This window comes from Aotus nancymaae, unplaced genomic scaffold (assembly GCF_030222135.1).
Source record: "Aotus nancymaae isolate 86718 unplaced genomic scaffold, 86718_ANA_hifiasm-v0.15.2.pri h1tg000072l, whole genome shotgun sequence".
Classification (NCBI taxonomy): Eukaryota; Metazoa; Chordata; class Mammalia; order Primates; family Aotidae; genus Aotus; species Aotus nancymaae.
Genome location: NW_026988487.1, coordinates 17,271,892 through 17,293,004, shown reverse-complemented (window position 1 = coordinate 17,293,004; position 21,113 = coordinate 17,271,892). Strand labels below are relative to the sequence as shown.

At 52.0% G+C, this 21,113-nt stretch overlaps 1 protein-coding gene across 7 annotated transcripts in view; it reads right to left on the bottom strand.

Annotated features, from left to right (window-relative positions):
- RHBDL3 (rhomboid like 3) overlaps positions 1-21,113 on the bottom strand; it is a 63,526-nt gene that overhangs the window by 32,085 nt on the left and 10,328 nt on the right. For 4 of the 7 annotated variants that reach the window (XM_064367683.1, XM_064367685.1, XM_064367684.1 and 1 more), the window contains 3 exons: positions 12,955-13,113; positions 8,759-8,983; positions 2,909-3,057 (listed from right to left, as the gene is read on the bottom strand). In XM_064367683.1, the coding sequence (XP_064223753.1) occupies positions 2,909-3,057; positions 8,759-8,983; positions 12,955-13,113 (533 nt within the window). Of the gene's footprint in view, positions 1-2,908; positions 3,058-8,758; positions 8,984-10,335; positions 10,973-11,033; positions 12,410-12,954; positions 13,114-21,113 lie in introns of those variants that run through there. The other 3 variants (XM_064367689.1, XM_064367688.1, XM_064367690.1) reach the window with 3 other exon arrangements.

Here is a 21,113-nt window from a genome sequence, read left to right as displayed (position 1 = left end):
GGGAGGCGGAGGCTGCAGTGAGCCGAGATTGCACAACTGCACTCCAGCCTGGATGACAGAGTGAGATTCTATCTCAAAGAAAAGAAAAAAGAAGAGAAGGACCTATTCTGCTCCAAAACCCTCAGGACTGGGACATGGGACCCCAGGTTTTCTGACACTGTGAATGCCTTTTTCCCTATACTACCTGTGACTAGATCTTGCTGCTAAAATTGTGGGGTGTCTAGCTGTGTGCATGTTACCAGAAAAGATTGTAACATGACTATTAGTAAGTCAATCTGGTGCTTTCAACTTTACAAAGCACTTTAACACCCACTGTCTCATTTACATTGAGCTGACAGCCCCTGGGCAGCTCTTGGGGGATGCTGTCTGTCAGGAAGTAACACAGCCTGTACCAGAGAGGCTGGGCCCTGCCTGGGTCTCCGTCTTGCTGCTTGGTCAGCAGAGCCCTGCCTGGAGGCCCAGCTGTGCTGCACAGAGAAACCATGGGCACCTGCTTACTCAGGAGTGTGCCTGCAAGGTAGTGCAGACATGTTAGGCTGTGTCCTGGATTCTACTATGCTAGAATCTTCTACCCACCACTGATTGCCAGCTAAAGGATTTTAGGGAGATTAGAGGTGTCAGGAAAAGTCACTGGAAAGGGAGCTGGTGACAACATCAGATTCACAGGCGGAGGGGCCTTACAGGTTTTTCCAGCACCATGCCCTGTTTTACAGTCTCAGAGGGAGGAACTCAAGGCTCCTGCCTCCTTCTGAGCTCTTCTTTACCACACTGGCTTCTGGATTCCCAGGCCTACAGTATGTCTCTGAGTAACAGGTCACTTTTTTTTCAGGTCTTTTTTTTTTTGAGACAGGGTTTCACTCTGTTTCCCAGGCTGGAGTGCAGCAGCGCAATCTTGGCTCACTGTAGCCTTGACCTCCTGGGCTCAAGTGATCCTCCCACCTCAGCCCCCAGAGTAGCTGAGACTACAGCCAAGCACCACCCGACTTGGCTAATTTTTTATTTTTTGTAGAGAGAGGATCTCACTATGTTGCCCATGCAGATCTCAAACTCTTGGCCTCAAGTGATCCTCCTACCTTGGCCTCCCAAAATGCTGGGATTACAGGTGTGAGCCAATACGCCCGGCCAACAGGTCACTTTGCTGCAACCTCCCTAGACACTGGCCAGCTTTCCCTGTCTCCTGTCTACTGCTGTGTCTATCTCTGTTGCACCAGGCAAGAGCCCCCTGCTCAAAATCCACAGACCTGGAGACTCCTCCGAGGACTCTTCCTGGAAGGCGTTGCCCCATCAAAGCAACTACTGGAGAAAGGCCCAGGCCAGCCCTCTAGGCCTCAGCTGAGGGCATCTGAGCCCTGTCCACTGTGAGCACACTGCTTTCGGCTCCAGGAGGCAGAGGATGGAGCAAGGAGGCTTTGGTTATTCTCCTTCCTCACCCTGAGGCACCAAGAGAGGTCAGGGGGCAGTCCTGGAAAGAAGGCAGACAGTCCGAACCCATGTGCAGCCACTGGCTTGGGCTGCCTGGGCAGGGCAGCCCCGTGTCTGTTGTCACCCCTGGCTCGAGTGGATGTGAGTGAAGCACGACAACCCTCCCGATGCTCGTTAGCCCTGTGAGATCGAAACCTGGGGCAAACCAGACAAGGGAAGCAGCCTGTACCAACGATCCTCTTCAGCCTGAGCAGAGGTGTCCATTCAGGTCTCTTCACCTGAAAGCACCCTCCCCGACAGGTGCAGCCAATTCGGGATTAGCTCTTGAACCTGCTTTAGAGGCTCAGGGGAAGGGAGGCTCATGGGACAACTCCCTCTTGGCCATTGTGGGTCTTTCTGCTGAGCAATGGGAATGATGGTGTCACTGGGGCCAGAGTAACCCCCTTCCCAGTTCCCCACCCCCAGGGCCAGGCACCCCCAGGGTTTTTTCCCAGGCTAACAGTGAGCTCCTTCACTTCTCTGGAGAGGCTGCAGAAGACACCACAGAGGCCTGGTGTCTGGGGTCTCTCCTCTCCCATCACAGTGCTTCCACGACATAAAAGCCTCCAGACTGCTGTTTTTCAGAGGATGTGGACCTGGGTGGTCACCTGGCCAGCTGGTAGTTCCTTATCATGAAGTGGGAGGCACCAATGAGAACTGACTGTGCTCCAGCCCCCAAAGAGGCTACAGGGCTCTATAAATGGAAACTCTAATAATCACCAGAGTTCCTCAAAAAGACCCTCCATATATATGGAGACCACACTGGGAGGAATTCACACACAATTATGGACAATGAATCTGGTGGCTTGATGTCTCTTTTTGCTTTGGCCACTAGGAAGCTGAGAACAAATTTTCAAGACACCTCTAGCAAATACATAGAATCACACGCTGTGTATGTGTGTGCTCTCTCACTGCTGGCTTTTAGCATTTTCCTTCTTATATATTTTTCCCTTTCTCATTCACTCTCAATAATGTACCTGTATATTTTGGTATTAAATGAGTCTCAAGCAGCCATCTCAAATCCTGTGTCCAAGCAGATAAAAATAATCCAAAAACTGTATTTCAATCCAGGCTATCTTTTTTTTTTTTTTTTTTTTGAGACGGAGTTTCGCTGTTGTTACCCAAGCTGGAGTGCAATGGCGCGATCTCGGCTCACCGCAACCTCCGCCTCCTGGGTTCTGGCAATTCTCCTGCCTCAGCCTCCTGAGTAGCTGGGATTACAGGCACGCACCACCGTGCCCAGCTAACTTTTTGTATTTTTAGTAGAGACGGGGTTTCACCATGTTGACCGGGATGGTCTCGATCTCTTGACCTCGTAATCCACCCGCCTCGGCCTCCCAAAGTGCTGGGATTACAGGCGTGAGCCACCGCGCCTGGCCCAAGGCTATCTTGACCACTTATTTTTCTGTAGGGTCTTTTGACAGAGCAAAAGACGACAAGTACTCACCCTGCATGCATGAAGATGTATGTCAGGTAGCGCCAAGCCTGTGCTCGCAGCTGTGGGTGGTAAACCAGCGAGTTCTTCAAGTAACGTGGATGAGTTACCTGCAGTACAAACTGACCTAGCGACACCCCATTGTAGAGGAAAAAGGCAACCTGGATGACAGCACAGAATGGAGAGAGCCTGTTACTAGGTGCCCACCACCCAGGAAACTTCCTGTTGCTCTGACTAGCACGGGGACCCCCTACAGGAAGTTATCATCTTTCTTTCTCAGAGAAAGAGGGATGCCCCATAGCCAGTGCCCAACAGAGCTTTTAGCCACCCCTCACCCACTTCTGTTTGCTTATTTTGTGTTAAATGGCCACAACATGGTCCCGGGGTCTCTTCGTCCACACTTCCTCAGTGCTAAGCAGGAAGGATTTGGAGGATTTGGAACTTTAATTCCAGTAATAACTCATTCACCCACTTAGGAGATGACAAATTCCACACAGCTTGATTTTTTAAAAAACTGTAGTGAAATACACATAAAATTTACCATCTTTTTATTTATTTTTTATTTACTGTTTTTTTTGAGACAGAGTCTCACTCTGTTGCCCAGGCTGGAGTGCAGTGGCATAATCTTGGCTCACTGCAATCTCTGCCACCCGGGTTCAAGGAATTCTCCTGCCTCAGCCTCCCAAGTAGCTGGGATTACAGGTGCCTGCCACCACACCCGGCTAACTTTTGTATTTTTAGTAGAGATAGGGTTTCACCATCTTAGCTAGGCTGGTCTTGAACACTCGACCTCATGATCCACCTGCGTTGGACTCCCAAAGTGCTGGGATTGCAGGCATGAGCCACCACACCCAGCCAAAATTTACCATCTTAATCAGTTTTTTGGGTTTTTATTTTTGAGGTAGGGTCTCACTCTGTCACCCAGGCTGAAGTGCAATGATGCGATCTTGGCTCACTGCAACCTCTGCCTCCTGGGTTCAGTGATTCTCCTGCCTCAGCCTTCCAAACATCTGGGATTACTGGAATGAACCACCACAGCCGGCTGATTTTTGTATCTTTAGTAAAGGTGGGGTTTCACCACGTTGGCCAGGCTGGTCTAGAACTCCTGACCTCAAGTGACCTGCCCACCTCAACCTCCCAAAGTGCTGGGATTATAGGCGTGAGCCACTGTGCCTGGCCTTAATCAGTTCAGTGGCACTAAATGACATTCATGTTGCTGTGCTACCATCACTATCTATCCATAGAACTCCTAATTCGCAAAACTGAAGCTCTGTACCCACTGAACAATGACTCCCCATTCCCTGCTCCCTGCAGACCCTGGCAACCATCATTCTACTTTCCGTCTCCATGAATTTGACTACTCTAAGTACCTCATATAAGTGGAACCATACAGAATTTGTCTTTTTGTGTCTGGCTTATTTCACTTGGTATAATATGGTCAAGATTTATCCATGTTGTAGCATGTGTCAGAATGCTCCCCCTCCTTTTTTTTTTGAGACAGGATCTCACTCTGTTGCCCAGGCTGTAGTGCAGTGGGGCAATCTCAGCTTGCAACTTCTACCTCCCAGGCTCAAATGATTCCACCTCAGTCTCCTGAGTAGCTAGGACTACAGGCACGTGCCACCATGCTTGGCTAATTTTTGTACTTTTTGTGGAGATGGAGTCTCCCTATATTACCCAGGCTGGTCTTGAACTCCTGGGCTCAAGTGATCCTCCTACCTCCCCAAGTGCTGAAATTATAGGTGTGAGCCACTGCACCCAGCCTTCCCTTCCTTTGTTTTTTTCCTTTGAGATGGAGTCTCGCTCCTTCACTCAGGCTGGAGTGCAGTGGCACGCTCTCACCTCACTGCAACCTCCACCCTTGCCTCAGCCTCTCGAGTAGCTGGGATTACAGATGCACATCACTACACCCAGCTAATTTTTGTATTTTCAGTAGAGACAGGGTTTCAACATGTTGGCCAGGCTGGTCTCAAACTCCCAACCTCAGGTGATCTACCCGCCTTGGCCTCCCAAAGTGCTGGGATTACAGGCGTGAGCCACCACGCCCGGCCTCCACTATAACATAGACCACATCATGTTTATTCATTCATCTACTGATGGACACTTGGGTTGCTTCTACCTTTTGACTATTGTGAATAGTATTATGAATATGAGTGTATCAATATCTCTTCCAGTCCCTTTCAATTCTTTTGGGATATATTCAGAAGTGGAATTGCTGGATCATATGGCAGTTCTATGTTTAATCTTTTGAGGCAATGGCAGACTATTTTCCATAGCAGCTGCACCATTTCACTTTCCCACCAACAGTGTACAAGGGTTCCAATTTCTCTACATATCAGCGACATTCCATAGTTGACTTTGCACAGGTGACAGAAGCATACTTGTTTAATCTCTAAAAGGATATTTATCTTCACTCTTTTTTTTCTGGGACTCCTTCTAAAATGTATCATTTACGTCCCTGTGTTCTTAATCAGGGCATATGCATAACTGTTTAAGAACATCTCAGGTATTGATCTGGGCTATAAGAGTGATATTTTCTCCAGCAATCCCAGGAGGATAGCATTTTTTGTTTGTTTTTGTTTTGTTTTGAGACAGAGTCTTGCTCTGTCACCCAGAGTGGAATGCAGTGGCATGATCTCGGCTCACCACAACCTCTGCCTCCCAGGTTCAAGGAAGTCTCATACCTCAGCCTTCCGAGTCGCATGGATTACAGGCACCTGCCACCACCCATGGCTAATTTTTGTATTTTTAGTAGAGACGGGGTTTCTACTAAATTCATGTTGGCCAGGCTGCTCTTGAACTCTTAACCTCAATGATTCGCCTGCCTCAGCCTCCCAAAGTGCTGGAATTACAAGCGTGACCCACTGCGCCCGGTCAGGATAATGTTTTTGCTTGTACACTCAAGGCCCCAAACTCTTTTTTTTTTCTTTTTTGAGACAGAGTCTTGCTCTGTGGCCCAGGATGGAGTACAGTGGCACGACCTTGGTTCACTGCAACCTCCTCCTCCCAGGTTCAAGCGATTCTCCTGCCTCAGCCTCCTGAGTAGCTGGGATTACAGGTGTCCACCACCACACCCAGCTACTTTTTGTATTTTTAGTAGAGATGGGGCTTCAGCATCTTGGCCAGGCTGGTCTTCAACTCCTGACCTCAAGTGATGCGCCCACCTTCGCCTCCCAAAGTGCTGGGATTACAGGCATGAGCCACCGCGTCTGGCCAAGGCCCCAAATTCTTGTATTCCTTTTTCTTTTCTCTTCTTTTTTTTTTTCCTTTTTGGCAGGGTCTTGCTCTGTCACTCAGGCTGGAGTGCTATGGCACGGACACAGCTCACTGCAGCCTCAACCTCCTGGGCTGAAGCGACCCTCCGGCCTCAACCTCCCATGTAGTTGGGACCACAGGCATGCACCACCATACCTGGCTAATTTTTTGATTTTTTTGTAGAGACAGAGTCTCACTTTGTTGTCCAGACTCTTGGGCTCAAGAGATCCTCCCGCCTTGACCTCTCAAAGTGCTGGCATTACAGGTGTGAGCCACCACGCTCAGCCAATTCTTGTATTTCTTTAAGATTCAGGTCTGCTTTAAACTTTTCTTTCATCGCTTCCTTCACTGCCAGGCTGCCGGCTACTACTTCTTATTGCTTGCTGGTAGTGGACCCCTTCATTGCTTCCTACCATGTCCCTCCTATTTTCCATTCATTATGGAATCCGAAAGCCAGGTTACCAGAACTGCATAGAAGACAAAAGCCTTGGGTTTTATAGCACAAGGATTTTGAGGCAGTTACTTCAGCTATTTGAGCACTTCCCAGTTTCTTCTAGATTGGTGGTTTGAGTTTACATAGCTGAGGTTCACCTGAACCAGTCTGGACACAAAATCCACTCCTTTTGATCAACTTGGGCAAACTGAATTCTCTGGCCCTCAGTTTCTTTATCTGGAAAGGGTACCAATGCCTAGACTTTCAGAGTGGCATGAGGTTTAAAAGTGATAAACTACACAAAAAGCTAGTTCCCTGCCCGGCACACACTTAGAGAAGGAAACTAGCATTAGTGGACTCAGCCTGGGAATGGCTTAGGCCCCTGGCAACTGTATTCTCCTGGGCTCTCTGAAGAGCTGTTCTGTCCACCTAGCACCATGCAGGTGGCCTGGCAGCAAATCCTGCTTCCAAGGCATCTCGTTATTATGGGGCCTCAAATAGAAGTTAATAAATAGACCAACACAGTTAGTGCTTGAAGAACGAGTCCAAGAATATCTCAGAAAAATCGCAACTTCAACATGTGCTTGGATGAAGCCATAACAACAGACAGGGAACGCTGGCCTGCAGACCAGATATTCTGATTTAGAAAAAAAGAAGGATGCCGCCAAGCTTAACGATCCTGCCGTTTGATTAGGCAAGAACTTTGCAAGAACATATGCAGAGGCGGTAATTAGGCCCGTGGCTTTGGAAGGGAAACAGCGGAGATCATAAAATCCCAAAGTGAAGCCAAGCATCGTTCAGGAGCTGGAGGTGGGGTGGGCTGCACAGGGTCCTGAGAGGAGGAGCCAAAAGAATTGAGTTTCATCATACATGGGCACTAACACAGCAAGTGGTACCTTTGGATGATGCTGCATAAGCAGTGGAATTTAGCACAACAATAGGCACAGAGGATTCCCTAAGGGGAGAATGTTTTTTAAAGATGTTAAGCCCGGCCGGCCGGGGCACGGTGGCTCACGCCTATAATCCAAGCACTTTGGGAGGCCGAGGCGGGTGGATTACGAGGTCAAGAGATCGAGACCATCCTGGTCAACATGGTGAAACCCCGTCTCTACTAAAAATACAAGAATTAGCTGGGCATGGGGGCGCATGCCTGTAGTCCCAGCTACTTGGGAGGCTGAGGCAGGAGAATTGCCTGAACCCAGGAGGCGGAGGTTGCGGTGAGCCGAGATCGCGCCATTGCACTCCAGCCTGGGTAACAAGAGCGAAACTCCGTCTCAAAAAAAAAAAAAAAAATTTTAAGCCCATATTTACCTGTCCCTCCCAGATGTGTGTGCCTGATGCTTTTGTGTTCAGAAAGCACCAACAGCCATTCTCTCACTTTAAATAGAGGTGTCCCGGGAGAGGGAGGGCAGGTCTGCTTATTTCCAGTTTTCAGGTGGGAAAATGGAGCAAATGCCTGGTCCACATTACCCACCTGAGGAGGAACTAAATAAACTGGCTTTAATGACTCAGCCCGGCTAAAGCCCCCAAGTCAATGGAATTATGACATTGTTTTCGTTGCTGTTGTTCTGGGGCGGGTGGGGGGCAGTGGTCCTATGGGGATTTGGCTGCAATCAGTATTGTTTGAGGTAATAAACTTTGGAACATCTCTTTGCAGTCCAGGGTTATAACACTGGCATCTACTGCAACCAAGTCTGTCTTGCAATACAACTCTTATTTTTATTTATTTATTTATTTATTTATTTTGAGATGGAGTTTCGCTCATTGCCCAGGCTGCAGTGCGATGGTGTGATCTTGGCTCACTGCAACCTCTGCCTCCTGGGATCAAGCAATTCTCCTGCCTCAGCCTCCCCTGTAGCTGAGATTACAGGCATGAGCCACCACACCCGGCTAATTTTGTATTTTTAGTAGAGATGGGTTTCTTCATGTTGGTCAGCCTGGTCTTGAACTCCCAACCTCATGTGTTCCGCCTGCCTCAGCCTCCCAAAGTGCTGGGATTACAGGCATGAGCCACCTACCATGCCCGGCCTACAACTGTTATTTGATCCTTCATCCATTCTTCAATGGAGAAGAATGTCCCTCTTCCCCCATGATCTGTGTCATCCTCTCGGCTCTTCTCCCCATACCCGCCACTCCCCAAGGCAGAGCAACCCCCTCCCCAACCTCGTGCTTGCCTCCAGCAGTGTGACTGTGATCATGAACCAGGGTGGGGGGCAGCAGGTGTAGCTGTCATAGTACCACTTGCGGTCAATCTCCCGGGGCAGGGTCTCATAGGCCACATGGCGGATGAGTCGCTGCGAGAGGCTCAGCCCCTTCTCCTCCAGCAGGGCCTTGCTGCTTAGCCTGCGGTTGCCCTGCAGGATGGCTTGGCGGAAGCTGTTGGAACGTTTGTTGCTCATCTGTGCAGGAAAGGAGTTGGGAGAGGGTCAGAGCTGGGACCCAGCAGAGCCCCCATCCCCTTCCCAGCCAGCATGTTCCTCACACCAGGCCTGACCCCGCATTTCCCTTTCTCCCATAATAGTTAATAAGAAGCAACATTCACCAAGCTCTTGTTAGGTGTCAGGGGTTAGTCTCAGCCCTTCATGTCTTTTGGCTTATTTGATGATCACCAGTCTTCCCATTAGATAAGGACTATAAACATCCCCATTCTACTGGATTAGTAAACCGAGGCACAGAGAGCTTTAGAATCCATCAAGTTCACACTCAGTAAGGCACCAGAGCCCGTATTTGTGTTCACAATACTTTCCTTCATCCATTCATTCATCACCCGTCCATCACAATTTACTGAGCAACTACTAAGTGTCAGGCTCATTACCAGACACAGGGAGGGACATGGTGGTGCTCAAGACAGATAAGTAACCAGCAACCACAGTTCAGAGTGATAGCCGCTGTGGGAGTACACAAGAGGGAGCCCAATCCAGTCCCAAGGGGGGTCAAGGAAGGCTTCCTGGAGGAGGTGAAGTCTGAGTGAGAATCAATGGATGAGCAGGAGGTAGCACCCTCAGACATACTATCTTGGAAAGAGGCAGGCAGCCCTTGGTTAGATGGGTTTGCAGAAAGGCCCCCAGAGCCAAAACCCAAGCTGTGCCTGGGGAAGGTCACCACTCCTGAGGGCCTTCACAAGACCTGTAGTGCCCAGCAAGCCCAAGGACTGGTTGCAAAGCTCCGCCTGGGGACCGGCTCTACCCTCAGTGGCCTGAGGCTGCCCTGACACATCCTGGGTAGAGCTGTGGCAGCCTTGCTCAGCAGTCAGCCTGACTCCGAGACTGGAGGTAGCCCTGCTGACTCCTGGCCTCCTAAGGCCTCTGCTACCTCCTACCTGCCCTCCACGGCCAACTCTAGACCCTTCTTATGGAGAGAAATCCTAGAGACATGGCTCTCCCCACCCCACATCTCAGCTGTCCCATAGTTGCTGGTGTGGGGATTATCAATGTATTTCTGGGACTCCGGGCCCAGCAGTGGACATCAGGCTAACCCTGAAGGCAGGAACCCAATGGGCTGGTGAGGTGAACCAGGCCAGACCATGGCACAGGGGTTGGAGGCCCTGTCAGAGGGCAGGTGGCTGGGGAGGATCTAGGTTCAGACCAGGCCAGGTAGTATGAACATCCATCGGCATGGTTCCCAACCCTTGCATTCCTGAGCTCTGCTGTCTCTCACTGTCAAAATCTAGCTGAAAGCTCGCCCCCTCCAGCAGGCCTTCCCAGATGAACCCTTTCCAACCATTCCCTATCCCCATCCTCTCCATGCTTACAAAGCTTGGATCTGGTTCTTCTCAAAGGCCCAGGAGCTCTGTAAATGTAAGCCAGGGTTAGGGTCCTTGTGCACATTGTGAGCCCAAGACAGAATCACGTTGTCAGATTATTTTGTGGCCACTCTTACCTGTCCCTCTCCCAGTCCCTGAGGATGCACATGCACAGGGGCGTGCAGAGCACACAACTCACACTCACACACACACAGGGCCCAGAAGCCCTGAAGACCTGTGGTGGGAGCTGGTTTAGCAGGAGTACACACTCACCATCCACCTGCATCCTTCACATGCCCAGCGCTGTGCTGGGCACAGTCGTGACCACGCTCTCGGTCTCATGGAGCTTACGAGGGGAGACAGAAGTGTAAACACAGCAAGAGAGGGTGCCATCGTGGTTATTTGGCGCCCCATACTATTCCGACATTACAAATATGGGAACTGAAGCTTGGAGAGGGTGAGTAATTTCCCCGAGGACTCCTACTTAGTAAACCACAAAGTCAGGACTCAAATCCAGACTGCCTGACTCCAGAGTCCATGCTAGCCCATGTGGAGCTGTTGTGCCAATTAGATAAAGGAGTCTCTTCTGGATGGGTGCACCCATGCCAGGCCTTGGTGGGCAAAGTCCAGGCCAGATTTCAGTCTCCATCATCCCTCAGCCAGGCACCCTCGTTCGGTATACAACCTGCACACCCATACAGGACTACCTGGGCTGCTCAGCTGTAACGCAGTGTGGTGGTCTGTACTGCGAGAGAAGCCTGGGCAAGGCACTGCGGGGGCTCTGCCTGGATTGGCAGGTAAAGGTTCATAAAGGATGCAGAGGAGTTTACCTGGTGGAAGACCATTAAGAGACATCAAAAACATTCAAATACTTTATTTGATCCTTGCAACAGCCCTAAAGAGGGGATCCTTTGGCTTCATTTTACAAATGGGAAAAGCCAGGTTCAGAGGCTCTTTCCCAGTGAGTGGCAAAGGCAGAGCCAGACCAGGACCCGGGTTTGCTAGACTCCAGGTCCTCAGCTCTCTGCCCTACTGAGAGCTTCCCCTGGTGAGTTCCTTCTTCTTTGTCTGCTCTCCACGGCAGTCCTGCTCATACAGATCCAGTGCAGAATTTGAATACAGAAATCCCAGCAGTAACAAGTAACTTGCTGTCCTGAGCTCAGAGAGGCTCCACTGACCCCTGGCTGGAGAGAAGCCACTCAGGGGCGCTGCATGCCCTACTGTGCCCTATGACCAAGCAGAGCCTCTTGCAGCAAACACACAGGCGCTGGGGCTATGGATGGGCCTGGGCAGGCTCAAACCCTTGGTCTGGCCTTTGGTGGTCGTACTGGGCTCCAAGTCACAGGACTCACCCCCACCGCCCATCCTATGAATCCTGACTGTGCCCCTCCCTGCTCAGCTCACTTCTGTCCCTTGCCCTCCATGAGGTCTACTCCCTGGCACCACTCTGAACAGCAGCAGATTCCTCCACTCCCAAAAGCCCCACAGCAGCTCCCTATAATTACATGCCAATCCCCGGGCCAAGGCTGGCCCTCAGCTAAGAGGCTGTTGACACCTCTCTCCTGCCTGAGCATCCACATCAGAGAATTCGTGAGGCCCAATGACAGGCTTGAGTGATGGCAGCTCCCCCATCACTGGTGCCTTTGAATTCCAGGAACCTGGGGCGCTTCCCACAAGTCATTTCACTCTTGCTCCCTCCATGGGTGGTGACATGAAGAGAGGTAACCAGCTCCATCTCACCAATAGGGAAACCCAGTGAAAAACTATGGGTTTTGTATTCATCCTGCTTGTTCACACAGCTTCTACTGATGTCATCTGCATCTCATGGTGGGTAAAATACTGTCTGTTTAACCCCACTGAACCCCAGTCCACAGTAGACACTGAAATAGCACAGCATTAACCCTCAGTGAGGGGGGAGTCTCTGCTCTGAGATAACCAGGCCGCTGGACAGGATTCATGGCCTCCCTTCTCCAGCCCCTTTGGCAGCCCAGGGCATCTGCTGAGCAGATCTGCTGAGCTCTGGCTCTACCACGTGCTGCACTGACCCTCCTGGCCCCCACTCCCCAGCCCCTTCTTCTGCCACCAAGACCCTATCTACTCCCAGCCCTTCATTTTGGTGGAATTGACCCTACTCTCAGCTCCAGGGTTGGGGCAATGATTGGTTTAAGTCAATCTACCCATCCTACTGCCCAATCCAGGCCAACTGGGGGGAGAAAAATCCCAGGTCTTGTGCAAGAGCTACCACAAGAAGAATCCATTTCAATCAGTCTCTGTCTCTCTCTCTCGTGTGTGTGTGTGTGTGTGTATTTGTGTGTGTGTGTCCCCTTTCCTCTGCAAGGTGCAGCCTGAGGGTATGAGAGCTGCAACAGCTGCAGACACTTTGCTGCCACAATGGGAGGGTCTGAAATTGCCAGGCGCTGCTTTGAGGATGGGCTGGCACTGCAGAGGGCAGAGCCTAGAGACAAAGAGAAAACGAGTCCTGGGTGGTGTCCTTTCACCTGCAGAAGCCTGCACATTTTCAATGCTGCAGGCCAACAGATCCTTTTAATTGCCTAAATCCTTTAAATACGTGGAAGCCACAACCTTCGAATAGGTCCCTTCCAGTAGCGAGGGCCCCAGAGTACTCACCAAGTTGACAAAATCCTGGTAGCAGATCTGCCCGTCCGCATGGCTGTCAGCAAGGGCCAGGAGCACCTCCCTTTTGTGCGGGTCCAGCTTGGAGCTGTGGCTCTCCAGAAGGCTCCGGAACTTGCCCGTGCTGATGTAGCCCGTGTTCTCAGGGTCACACTGAGGGAAAAGCAGACAGCAGCGGGGTCAGCAGGGCACCAACTCCTCTTCACACTGATGTAGGTGCCCCGATCTCCACCACCATTCACACTGGCCTCAGTCCCCATCCCCTGGCCAACAGAGGCCCAGGCAGTGTCTGGGAGGTTTCCAAGGACCCCCCACCCCAACCCCGGAAACATCTACATAGGCATGACAATCACTTAGAATCCTAGAGGACCTGCAGACCTTCAGGATCACCCAATGCAACCATCTCGTGTGGATGAGAAAACTGAGGCTCAGAGAGTCAAACTGCCTCCTCTCACCATGGAGAGGGAAGTGCGAACGAAGAGCCAGGAAGATGAGAAACTTCTGGGGCCTCGGCAGAGGAGAGGACAGCAGGAGGAGGACGTTTCAGCTGTGACTGGCAAAGGGAAAGGGGACAGGGCCAAAGGGAGTCCCGGGGGATGCCAGAGGGCCCTGGGGAGCAAGAAGACCTGCCTTGCAAGTCCTTCTGCCCCTGGCCGCCCTCTCACGGCCCCTCCCACACACGCAGGCAGGCAGGACTGGCCGGGCTCCCCGAGACACTCTGCTCTGGTTTTCATATTGTTTTGGAGGGTGTCTGAGCACACACCTGAGTATGAGTTGTGCATCTGTGTGTTTTACACCGTGCTTTTATTGTTTGCAGTTTTGCACATGTGGGTCCCTCTGCCTGGGATTTCCTTTCTTCCTTTATCTCCCTGGGACACTCCCGACTCACTCTTCCTGACTACTCAGATGTCCCCGTCTCTTGGAAGCTCCCCCAGGTGTGGCCTGTTCTCACTGCGCCTCCTGCTCTGTCCAGACCTTTGGGCCTCCAGCCCACACTGGTGTCTCTCTGCTTTTGCCTCCTCCTTGGATCGCGGCACCTCACAGGCCGGCATCACAGCTTACCCGGTGCTTAGCACAGAGCCTGGCATTATCAGCACTCAATCAAGATTTGTTGGATGAATAAATAGTGGGTGTTCAGATGAACAGACAGGCACTCATTTTCCACGAAAAGCCTCATCGGTTCACTTAGAAAAGGCAGGATCTTAGTCACCTCTCCCAGAGACCTTATCATTTCTGTCCCTCTTTCCTCATGGAACCCACCCAAGGCCCACAGCAACACTTTTAACACCAAGCATCTCCTGGGTGCCAGGAGCTTTCCTGTTCACCAGATGCCTCCCTACATAAGACTCCCCTGAATCCTGGAGATGTGGCTGTGAGTTGTTTAAAAAGCAAACAGACAGTGGGGTGCGTGTGTGTGTGAGACAAGGGAGTCTGGAATACCAAACCACTGTTTCCCCCTTTTCTAGATGGCCAGTGAAGGCTAGATTTTAGGAAAGTGGACTCTGTGTGCAGCATTTCTAAGACACTCCAAGAGCCAGTCAAGAGTCCCAGTCATGGGCCATTTCAATTCTCCCCAGAATTCAACAAGGATAGACGTCTCCAATGAGGTCTATTGTTTTGTTCTGTTTTAGGCAGGATCTCGCTCCATCACCCAGGCTGGAGTGAAGTGGTGCCATGACAGCTCACTGTAGCCTCGACCTCCCGGGCTCAAGCAATCCTCCCAACTCAGCCTCTCGAGTAGCTGGGATCACAGTTGTGTGCCACCACAACCAGCTAACTTTTAAATTTTTAAAAATTTTGTGTAGCAATGGGTTCTGTGTTGCCCAGGCTGATCTCGATCACTCAAGCAATCCGCCTGCCTCAGCCTCCCAAAGTACTATTACAGGCGTGAGCCCCTGCACCTGACCCCGAGGTATATTTTAAAATCTGTACATCTTCCACCTTCAAGCCAAAATACCAGGATTCAGGGATGACATCTCTCTGGTTCACAACATCAAGTATTTCAGGAAACTTCCCTACTCGTTGCTCAGTAACCATCTTGAAGAATAAAAACACTTAATATTTGCTGAATGTTTTCCCGGAGCCAAATACCGTTCTAAGCACTTTACGGATATGTCTTTGAACCCCTACAACAACCTTGTGTAGCAGATCCCATCGATGTCCCTGTTTACAGATGAGGAAATAGAAGCACAGAAAAGTTGCCCAGAGAGGTGAAGTGATTTGCCTGGCAAGCAGCAGAGCCAGGATTCCACGTCCAGGCGGCTGGGCACTCCTCTAAGCCATGGACAGGTGCCACTGACCTCCAAGCTCCAGGGCTGGCTCTGCTGCCCAGAAACAAAATTTAAGGACCAAAAAGGTGAGTGTGGGCCCAAGAGAGGAAGGGGCTTTCGGAGTCTCACAGCCCTAGCGTAGGCAGAGATCTTTAAAGCAGGAAAGAGCCCTGGACAGCAACAGCTCTGACCTCCTTCATTGCTCAGCTAAGGAAATGGAGCTTGGAGGGGGTGGTGTGGCAATGGCAGCCAGGGAGGGGCCATTTCCTTGGTGCCTGGGACCCCTCTCATCTCTGCAAGCCACCTGGGCCAACCCCTACTTCATCACAGAGTCTCAGTAGCCTGGCCCTCCTGTGCTGGGTGGGCAGATGAGGGGGGTGCGGGCCGAGAAGAGCAGGTGGAGTCCTGGGAAGCCCCAAGTGGGCGCTGCAGGGGGCCACAGTCAGCGGCACAGCTTGTGCAGTCTCTCCTGACTCGGCCTGGGGGAAGGAGCCCAGTGGCTTTGCCTGCCCCAGGAGCAGGCACCAATCCCCTCCCAGGGTCTGCCTTCCAGGCTGGGGAGGGCTGTGGGGTGGGGGTGTGGTGGGGGGGAACTGGGATCAGGCTCCAGACAAAGAACCACCTGCTCTTCCCCTCGTCTTCCCCTCCAAGGCTCCCTGCTGTTGTCCTAGTGACAGGGGCTGCCCTGTGGCTCCTCAAGCCCCCACCCCCGACCAGGGCCTGCCTGCCCTGCCCCGAGCATAGTAACAGGCTCCAGACAGTAGAGAACAAGCTGGAATCAGGCCGAGCCTCGGTTCTCTGCCAAAACTCTACCTTTCATGGCAGGGCCAGACAGGCCAATGGGGGGTCACCGCTACCCTAATAATGAGGCCTCGGGGATGCCTGGAGGATGGCTGGGGGAGGGAGAGGCAGCAATGGGCCGGCTGCCTGGGCTCCGTGAATGCACAGGACACCTTTCGACCCCCACTCCTGGGAAGATGAGAGCAAGGGCAGGTGCTGACAGTGGGCGTGGGGCGTGGGGGAGAGAGAAAGGGAGGCAAAGGGAGAAAGAACCAGGGAGAGAGCCAGAGAGAGCGTGAGTGCCCAGAAAGCAGGAGAGAAGTGAGTCCCATTGCCCCAGAAGGAAGCTGGGCACTTCTAACAGAGGTTGCACCCCTCACTCAGGGGCAGCAAGGGACAAGGCAAACCTCATGCTTGTGTCCGCCACTAACCAGGGTTTGTGTAATTTACAGGAAACTCCTGAGCCACAGTTTCCTCATCTATAAAGTGGGTACCTTCCTCTCGCAGGGCAGCAGCTCCCCAGGGTCTGGGCTCGGAGACCAGACCAGGTTCACTTGCTGCAAACCTGGGAGCACCCCACTGTGATGGAGGTGTGGCCGACCCTCTCTGGGCACACATCCTCCCCTTCCATCTCCTTCACAGCCTGCTTAAGGCGGATAGGATCATTAGGGAGATTAAAGTGTGGAAGCTTCCTAAAGTTTGGAGCTTTCAGGAAAACAAGCCCTATCAACGCAATTTCCTTGTTAATACCGTGCCACTGGTCGTGAAGCTCCCCTCCTCCAGGCACTCTGTGCCCCAGATTCACCCACGTTAGTAGTGAGGTGCTTGGGATGGGGTCTGGGCGGCCTGACCCGGGCTGCTCTGGGGCTGGTCAGGGCAGCTGTTAGAATGTGGGCTATGAATGGGCTGCAGGGGCCCATCAGGGAGCTAGGAGCCTGGGAGCGTCCTGGAAGCTGCCTCCTGAATAGGGCTCAGCGTCCTGGAGGGAGGGGCGGCCACGTTCACATTCAGCCTGAGCAGGAGGACACAGACGCGCACGAAGGAGCTGGCCCGCCCACCTGCCTCGGCCTCTAATCGCACCAGCACCCAGCATCCGACCCTAATCCTCTAGGTCACAGCTTGCCCCAGCCTGAGGCCTCACACACACTCTGCCATCTCCTGCTCTCCATGCTGGACCCCTTCCTAGGGTGCTCAGCCCACCTAGGTGGGGGAGCTGACCCACCAGATTCTCTCTGTATTGTCATCTGGGGCAAGGGGAGGAAGAGAGTTCCAGGAGGAGGCTCCACTCACAGCTGCTGTGCCATCTTGGGTAGTTCATTCAACCACCCTGACTCAGTTTCTCCATCAATCAAGCAGAAACTCTTCTCAGGGAGATGTAAAGAGGCCACCCACCCTGTGCACATAAGTGTGCCATATGGAAATGGGGGGTAGGAAATGAGAAATCCACAACTCAGGCAGCCCATGGGGGCAGCCGATCTTCTATCAGAATCTTTGCACAGTTAAGGGGCTACGGGACATTTGGGATAAGAGCAGGCAATTCCACATGGGAGTGAGGAAGGGCTGGGGCCATTCACATCTGTGCTGTCCAAGGGGCCTGGCAACACTGGGGAGAGGGGCAAATTGCAGTGCAGGAGAGCCAGGAGGAAACTCAGTAGTTTTCAAACTGCGCTGCAGAGTTCTAGGGACTGTGGGGCCTCTCAGGCCCAGAGGTGCTGAGGAGGGACTGGAGCAGTCCCCAGCCCACCTCAGACAGGGCAGCTCCACTCAGAGCTAGTTCATGTGCTGGCTTTCTGCATACGATCCCAGAGAACAGCAACATGGTAAGGGGTGTGTATCGGGCACCCCCGATACTGAAACCTCAGTCCACCACCCATCCTGGTTTTTCTGTGACAGTCCTGGCATATACCTGCTGCCCAAGCAAAATTATTATTGTTGTTGTTAAACAACAGGATCTTGCTCTGTTGCCCAGGCTGGGGTGCAGTGGTGTGACTGTAGCTCACCGTAGCCTTGAATTCCTGGGCTATCTTTCTGCTTTGGCTTCCTGAGTAGCTGGGACCACAGGTATGTGCTACTATACCTGGCAAATTTAAAAAAATTTTTTGGGGTCCGGCCCGGTGGCTCACGCCTGTAATCGCAGAACTTTGGGAGGCCGAGGCGGGCAGATCACGAGGTCAAGAGATCGAGACCATCCTGGTCAACATGGTGAAACCCCGTCTCTACTAAAAATACAAAAATTAGTCAGGTGTGGTGGCACATGCCTGTAGTTCCAGCTACTCGGGAGACTGAGGCAGGAGAATTGCTTGAACCCAGGAGGCAGAGGTTGCAGTGAGCCGAGATCACGCCATTTCACTCCAGCCTGGGCAACAAGAGCGAAACTCTGTTTCAAAAAAAAAAAAAATTTTTTTTTTTTTTTAAGAGATAGGGTCTTGCTATGTTGCCCAGGCTGGTCTTGAACTCCTGGCCTCAAGCAATCCTCCCACTTTGGCCTCCTCAAGTGCTGGGATTATAGGTATGAGCCACCATGCCTGGCCTTGAGTGCGATTTACAGTGGCTCCTTCTCTCTCAAAGTGTCCTAACTTGGTCACTTTGAGTGGTCCCCTCAATTTAAACCACACAGCAACCCTAATAGGTAGATACCACTGTGAGCTCCATTTTACAGGAGAGGAAACTGAGGCACCAAGAGCTGGGTTGCCCAAGTGTGAACAGCCGGTCATTGGTGCAGATGTATTCATACCCAGGCAGAGGGGTGAGAGCCTGCACTCTTTCCCATCACTAGAGTACTGTGGCTAAAGAGAGTGTGAGAGATCCTCATCCAATCCTCTTACGTGTCCACCTAACACATATTCACTAAGGATCAACTGTGGCCCAGGCATCACACTCGTTTGATGAGGAAACAGGTGCAGAGGGCAAAAGGAGCAAAATAAACTGGTCCAGGTCAGAGAGTCAGTTTGCGGTCAAGACAGAAATAGTTTAGGATTCCTCCACTGTGCTGGCTGGTCCCACCTTGCCCTCCCTTGTTTTTCTCCGTCTTGTTCAGTTGAATGAAACATAGCCCCTTAGTTTATTTTTATTTTTTTGAGATGGAGTCTCAAGCTGTCGCCCAGGCTAGAGTGCTGTGGTGCAATCTTGGCTCACTGCAATCTCCACCTCACAGGTTCAAGCGATTTTCCTGCCTTAGCCTCACGAGTAGCTGGGACTATAGCACCCACGACCACGCCCGGCTAATGTTTGTATTTTTGGTAGAGATGTGGTCTCAACATGCTGACCAGGCAGGGCTCAAACTCCCGACCTCAAGTGATCCACCTGCCTCAGCCTCCCAAAGTGCTGGGATTCCAGATGTGAGCCACCATGCCCAGCTGATTGTTAAGGGTTTCCCCATGTGTGTTCTGTGGAATACCAGGCTCAAGATGGTACCTGAAATAGGGTTCTGTGGTCCTACAACGGGGAAACGCTCTTGGAGGGTCATTATGCAAAGTCTTACACTGGAGAAACATGTCTGATTTTGTTCAGTCCAGCATTTTTCAAACCTATTTGACCTCTGGTCGTAGTATTTTTTCACAGTAATGCCCCATGAAACACTCTTTGGGAACAAGGCATGAGTCCATAGCAGAGTCACATTTCCCTTTGCTGCTGGTTCAGAACCAGCCTTTCACTTTCGTCCCATGAGTAGCACAGGCTCTCCAAGCAGCTGACACTGTGCTGGAGTCTTCCAGCAATGCTAGAAGTCTGTGGGCAACAGGCTCAGCCTGAGAGTTGACTGGGGACACCAGGCCCCAGGAGAGGCTGAGGAGTCCGTGACTGGCCTAATGGGGCCGCTGAGCTGAGCTCTCAGGGAGCAAACTCCGCTGGAGCTGGGATTTGCCTGCTCAGCACCCAGGACAGCAGCACTGTGTCTTCTCCTCCCCGCTGCCAGCCCGCGAGCCAGGTCAAGGCTTCAGAATTTGCCCAGTAGCAGGGAAGCATGAGAGAAAGAAGGGAATACCTCTATCTTCTTGTGTCTATAACGTATGTCTAATTTTCACCAGCTGCATTTCCAGGACAAATACATGTCTGGTCCCTGCCTCCAAGGCTTGAATTCTCTCTCCCAGGAGGACCCCCTCCCTGTCCACAATCTAGACAGGCCCAGAACCTCAGGGAGGGGTGTGAGTACTTTCAAGGACCTCAAAGGCAGCACCTGGGGCCAACAAACCAGCTGCCACCAGGGTGAAGACCTCTTGGGTAAGGAAGGTGGAGATCTGGGATGTAGAGCGGGTTCCCGCCCGGGTCCCCACTGTCTTCTCCTAGTTCACCAAGGCAGAACGAGCCCTGGGAAATGAGCACAGGCGCGTGTGCTAGGGCTGGAGTAGGTGCAGGTGGCTGTCCCTCCCCTCTGGTGGATGGTGGTGGGGGTTACCGTGGCTCATCTGCAGGCCCCCTGCCTCATTACCCGGCTGCTGAGCAGAGCAGAATTAACGAGGCTGCCCAGGGGGTTTATGGTTCAGCGGAGCTCTCCCCACCCAACGGCCAGAGCCCCAGGGAACTCTGGCCCATTCATGGATATTTACAGCCCGGCAAATTAGGTCCAGGCTGCAGCTGCTGAGGTCAGGGGGTGGTTAGGGAAGTAGCAGCTTTCTCTTCCAACTTCTGCTTTCTTGCAAATGAGGATGCTAATTTACCCATAGAGAAAACCACCTCACACCCTTTCCCTGACTCTTTAAAATACTGATTTTCACAATTTTTTTGTTGTTGTTGTTTTGTTCTCATGCCAACCCTGGAGTAAGTCTGGTTCGTCCCATTTAACAGATACAGAAATTGAGGTACTCAGAGACGTGCCCCTTGTCCAGGGAACTCCGGAAGGGGTGGACCGGGGCAGTCTGGCCTGCTTCTAGCTGGGGCTGGGAGAGGGTTTTCAGAGACCTCAAGCCTCTGTGGGAAGGAGAGAGACCAGCTCCTAAAACCAGGTTCTGACCCCTCCTTCTTCCAGTCTCCCCAGATGGAGGCATGAGGGGCCCTTGAGACCCCCATTCCCCTGGGATCTGGCCAGGCCAGGCCCCTGACAGCTGGAGAAGTCTCTAGATTCTGGGATCCCCAGTTGTATTATTTCTGCTCCCTCAGCTGCCACCA